This window comes from Malurus melanocephalus, unplaced genomic scaffold, assembly GCF_030028575.1.
Source record: "Malurus melanocephalus ecotype Western Australia unplaced genomic scaffold, MMel_1.1 scaffold_212, whole genome shotgun sequence".
Classification (NCBI taxonomy): Eukaryota; Metazoa; Chordata; class Aves; order Passeriformes; family Maluridae; genus Malurus; species Malurus melanocephalus.
In genome coordinates, this window is record NW_026623444.1 from 947,160 (window position 1) to 952,588 (window position 5,429).

At 42.9% G+C, this 5,429-nt stretch overlaps 1 protein-coding gene across 2 annotated transcripts in view; it reads left to right on the forward strand.

The window, feature by feature from the left end:
• LOC130578113 (interferon-induced GTP-binding protein Mx-like) overlaps nt 1-5,429 on the forward strand; it is a 19,196-nt gene that overhangs the window by 12,221 nt on the left and 1,546 nt on the right. For both annotated transcript variants that reach the window (XM_057373982.1, XM_057373983.1), the window contains exons 11-14: nt 239-380; nt 1,334-1,492; nt 1,945-2,021; nt 3,292-3,531. In XM_057373982.1, coding sequence (XP_057229965.1) covers nt 239-380; nt 1,334-1,492; nt 1,945-2,021; nt 3,292-3,531 — 618 coding nt within the window. The remainder of the gene's footprint in view (nt 1-238; nt 381-1,333; nt 1,493-1,944; nt 2,022-3,291; nt 3,532-5,429) is intronic.

Sequence of the window (5,429 nt, forward strand, 5' to 3'; positions counted from 1 at the left end):
AAAACAATAAAAAAACCACAATCCCCCACCCCAAAAAAAGGAAACACCTTCAAAAAAAAAAACATCAAAAATAACCCAGGAGCTAAGAGCATAAAAGTTATAAGGAAGGAATATATTTTTTATGAACTGTGTCTCTGCTTTAACATCAAATGACTGCAGATTTACATAACATCCACATTTTTAGTCTGAAAAAATGAAACTTCACCAAATGACCTCCTTGTTGTTCAATTCACTGCAGCTGATCAAACTCTTTAACCAAGACATCTCTCGGACAATGAGGGGCGAGGAGCAGCTGTTGGGAGATGAAATCAGRCTGTTCACGAAGATCCGCAAGGAGTTCCGGACGTGGGGAGTTGTTCTCCTGGAGTGTGCTGCAAGGGGTGAGCACAGAAACCATCCTGGCAGCTGGCCTGACAGCACATTCCCTGATTTTAAACCTAGATATGGCATCTTCAATAAATATTTTGCAAGAAAATGAAGAACAAGATCCAGGAGCATCGATCTGTTGTGGTGTTAGGCGAGTTATGCTTTGGTCCTTGGGGACACAGACAGAATTTGTGTTAATTTTTGTCATTACAGAGAGCTCAGTGCTTGTCTCTCTTCTCACAAAATCAAGACCCTGGCACAGAATTTGTTGGTGATTTTCTGAACCTTTCTTCTAAGTGACAGTGATACCAATTTATAAAGAATAACAATCTGTCTAATCATTTATTATTATTACTGTTAATGCTGCAAATTTATTATTATAAATATTGTATTTATTATTGTAATAATAAAATTACAGCATTAACAGTAATATATTTTATTATATTTTAATTTTTGTTTTATATTATAATATTTTATTAATATTTTAGAATCTGGATGAGGTTTGTTCCGCTTTGGCTCTGGTTTAAGGTGTGTGATATCTCATACTAAAAAAATATCTAGCAAATTTCTATCATAACAACCAAGAAATACTTATATTTCTGTGATATCTTAAATAAAAACAGGTAGTCAACAGTAAATTCCCTGAAAAAATTGTTTAGTGAGCTTGGAGGTTTGTTTTATTCAGGGTTTTTTTTTAAACTTGGAAGTGACTGTGAGGCTAAAAATACCAGGCAGAACCAGTATTTTTGTGCCCCGTCATAATTTCTGTCAGTGAGATGCTTGATACAGCATGTGAGGTGGCTCATCCCCTGAGCAACAATGTATTGGCTCCGTTCTGTAGTAATGAAAGATCATCTCAGTTGTTCCTCTCAAGAACAACTCAAAGAAGAGAAWTAGACTTCCTTCTTAAACCTGAAACATAAATTGAGTGATTTACAAGCCAAGCAATGTTCTTTTACCATTACAGCTAAGAAAACCGTCCCCAGTAAAGTGTGGAAATACGAAGATCAGTACCGTGGGCGGGAGTTCCCAGGCTTCAGCAACTACAGGACTTTTGAGGACATMATAAAAGATCAAATCACAGAACTGGAGGCGCCAGCAATGGAGGTCCTGAACAACGTGATGGGTGAGTCCAGGAGGCTYCTGTGGGGGGACACTGCTGGGCCTGACAGGTTTATTTTCCAGGGGAAGCTGATGCTCTCACTGATGCTCTCAGGATACTTCAGAGTGGGGAAGTTAATCTGGTTCCGCCTGGGGATTGCTTCTTTAGAGTGTTCAGTCTCTGCATGTGGGTCTCCAGCTTTTGTTAATGCTTTTCCTCTCTGAAGGGAGTTAGAAAATAACACAGTAAGGAAACAGTACAGTGGAAGTATCTGTGTTAAGGGGTCACAATCTTGCAGCTGGAAATCTAAATCTCTTCTTGTTTGTATCAGTCACAAAGGCAGAGTGCACCAGTACAGCTGCTCAGCTATTTCTGAATGAATACAGAAAATGAGTAGTCGCCCAAATCTCATATTAATAACTTAAAGCCCTTGCTTACTTGCCTGACTTGATTTTGTCTCTCTGTTCTTCCCTTAGAACTGGTTGAAGATAAATTTATGAAACTTGTTGCAAGGAATTTCACTAATTTTCACAATTTAAGCAGAGCTGCCAAGGTGAGGCACTTCCCTGTAACCTGAAATAAGTCAAAAGACAGAATGGCWTTAGTAAATACGTCCATGCTTATGGTACCTATCTCATTGCATTACCCTTATGGAAGTGTGGGATTTCTTGCAGAAAAATCAGGAACATCTTGAAAATGATAGCATGATTATAATGGCACTAAAGAAAGTGCATTTTGCACAGCTTTGGCAAGATCTAATATATACATTCTTTATTTTGTTCACATTCTTGATTTTTGCAACACAATGCAAAGAAAACCTGGTACAGCTACCTTGAAGAGTTTCTAATTAATTTCTGATTTAAGTCCTGCAATGATTAGTCAGAGTGCTAAAGAGTGTTTTTCCCTCTCTGAAAGCAAGCCGGAGTTTTAGCCAGAGGTAGAATCTCATCTTTGATTAAAAGGTGCAGAAGCAGACAAGCCCAAAATCATCCAGCTATGAAAAACTAGAAGATGACMATTCACAGTTCAGGCATGAGCATGTTTTGGGGTGAAGTTCACTGATGTGGATGTCCTCGAAGGTCTTTACTCAGAAAGAGCTTTGAGGAAGAGATGAGAAGCAATGTTGGCAGCCAGGAAACAGAGTCCATTCACAAGCTACTGCTGAAAAAAAATGAGATGAAACTGTGAGCAAAATATAGGTGGTTTGCCGGTCAAACTCTACTGAGCTCCCAAGCCAACCAGACAGTGAACAAATAAATTATTTCTTCCAAACACAGAGGTGTTCAGGCAGAGTCTTTAGGTGCAACACAGAGGGAGGATTGAAGAGGGAAGAAGTTCTGGCAGACACTGGACACAAGAAAAAGGATGGGGTGTTTTCTTAGGGGTGCTAGGAAAGCATTTTAAGGGAATTTGAGCATGACTGAGGGAACTTTGCTGSCCCCACAGACTTTTAGGTGGGAGTATCCAAAAGGCCAGAAAGCATCAGATGGCTGCAATAAAAGCACCAGACAGGGAGGGGTTACACAGGGTTGGTTTGCTAACAACAGATACTTTCCTTTGGATTTAAAGCACCAGGTTTTGACTGATCCCACCCCTGTGTAAGGAGGGGACTAAACTGCTACATTTCCCTGCTCTTTCACAACAGAAGACACAGAATCTAAAGCATTACCACTCCATGTTCCCATGGTCTGGGATTAGATTGTGCTACATTAGGGCAGTTGAACACTGTGCCCACCTTGCCATCCCCTGGGGACACTGCTGAGCACTGGCACTTTCCCAAAGGAAGCAAATGGCTTAGGACTTCTTGTTCCTTTCTTTTCTAGATGATAATTGAAGACAATAGAGAGACACAAGCAGCAGAGGCTGAAAGACATATCCGGGCCCAGTTTAAAATGGAGAGAATCGTGTACTGCCAGGATGACCTTTACATTTGTGATTTAAATGCCATTAAGGAAGAAAACGCTCCCAACAATACTGTGGGGAAAGATCGAGCCATTTTTGCTCCAAAAGAAGAGCCCTCTGTTGTCACGGAAATGCTTTCTCACACCAAGGCCTATTTCTCTGTGAGTTCCCAGACTGTGATACAGCAAATTTGCTGTCCCCTGAATGTCATAGCAGATACCCATCAACCATCTTTCTGGAGTCAGTGTAGCCTTGTGGGAATGCAGGGAAGAGGGTTTCTAAGTGTCTCATTCAGGTTCATGCTCAGCTTCTGTTCAGATTGCTTGGAGATTCTGAGCAGTGATGAAAGTGTCAGGACAAAGCTGGGCTGTATCAACACAGTCACTGGGGAGAAACRGTTGCAGGATGCAGGATACAGGATATGATATATATTTCTATTTACATTTATATTTATTATATCTACCAGGAACAGTGTGGCCAGCAGGAGCAGGGAGCTCATCCTTCCCCTGTATTTGGCACTGATGCGGCCACACCTTGAGTGCTGTGTCCAGTTCTGGCCCCTCAGTTTGAGAAGGACCTTGAGATGATTGAACATGTCCAGGGGAGGGCAAGGAGGCTGCTGAAGGGAGTGGGACACAAGCCCTGTGAGGAACAGTTCAGGGAGCTGGGGTTGCTCAGCCTGGACAAAAGGAGGCTCAGGGGTGACCTTATCACTCTCTGCAGCTGCCTCAAGGGTGGCYSTGGGCAGGGGGGGTCGGTCTCTCCTCCCAGGCAACAACCGACAGAACGAGAGGATGCAGCCTTAAGCTGCGCCAGGGCAAGTTCAGGTAACACGTTAGAAAAAAATTCTTCCCTGAAACAGTGATTACAAGCTGGAATTGTCCACCCAGGGAAGTGATGGCGTCACCATCCCTGGGTGTGTTTAAAAACAGTCTGCATGTGGCACTCAGTACCACGGTTCATTTGATGAGGAGATGTTGGGTCATAGGTTGGACTTGATGATCTTGAAGGTCTCTTCCAGCCCWGTTCATTCTGTGATTCTGTGATACAGTGATTAGAAAAGTCTGAAGATGACAAAGTGACAGTGGCTCCCAAAGCACTTGTTGGCTACCCCCAGGGCTGGCATGGTGCCCTGGCAGCTGCCCCTGGCTTGGGGAGCACCATCAGCAGGGGAGTGAATCCTCTCCTGCTCCTTTCATGGAGAAAGGGAGTGATGCCCTGCTGCCCACACAGCCCCACACCAGGATGGGGCTCTCTTGCTGACTTTCCTATGGGGACAAACTTTGGGGAAAAGGGCAGTCCTRGAGGAAAGGACAGGCTGGGGAAGAGCCCTTGGCCCTGTAATTAAAAGTTGCTGATTGACAGCCAGCTCCCTCTCCAGTGAAGGAAAAAACAGCCCTGGGGTTGCTTTCTCTGCTGCAAGTTTGKCTTGTGGTTTTTCAAACAACACAGATTTCCACAAGCTTAATAACATTTTATACAGCATTCTGGCATTTGGCACAGGGTCTGAGAGTTCAGGTCAACCTTAATCCACTGCATATCCCCGCAGCCTCAGAAAGTGATGCCTTGCAGTCAGATCAACTCCTGCAGCTGGAAGAGCAATAATAAAACATTACATTAAGGTATATCAGCTGTGTGTAGAGATCAGAGTGCATCTGCTGTGTTGCAGATAGCACCCTCTAAGAGAAGACTAAAGACAAATGGAGTGTTTTAACAAAGGATCATGTTAAAGAAAGGCAGAAAAGAGAACACACAGYATTTAGATTTGCTTTGTTGTAGAACTCCCTCAGAAAGCAACAAGTTCAATATTTATAATTCAAGAAGGTAGGCAGCAGCTCACTTTGAATTCTAAGAGCAGGGTCTGTGACAAATTCCTGCAATTAAATGTTCAGGCTGCTCAGGCTGATGAAGAGARAACCATTAGCTTTCAGGGAACAAGACACAAACCCAGAAGTCCGTGAGCTCTTCCATCCCACCTTGCTACACTCTGCTGTATGTCTTACCTGCTAGGTAAATACTTTTGCAAATGCCCTAAGAGCCCTTTCCCACAAAAAAAAAA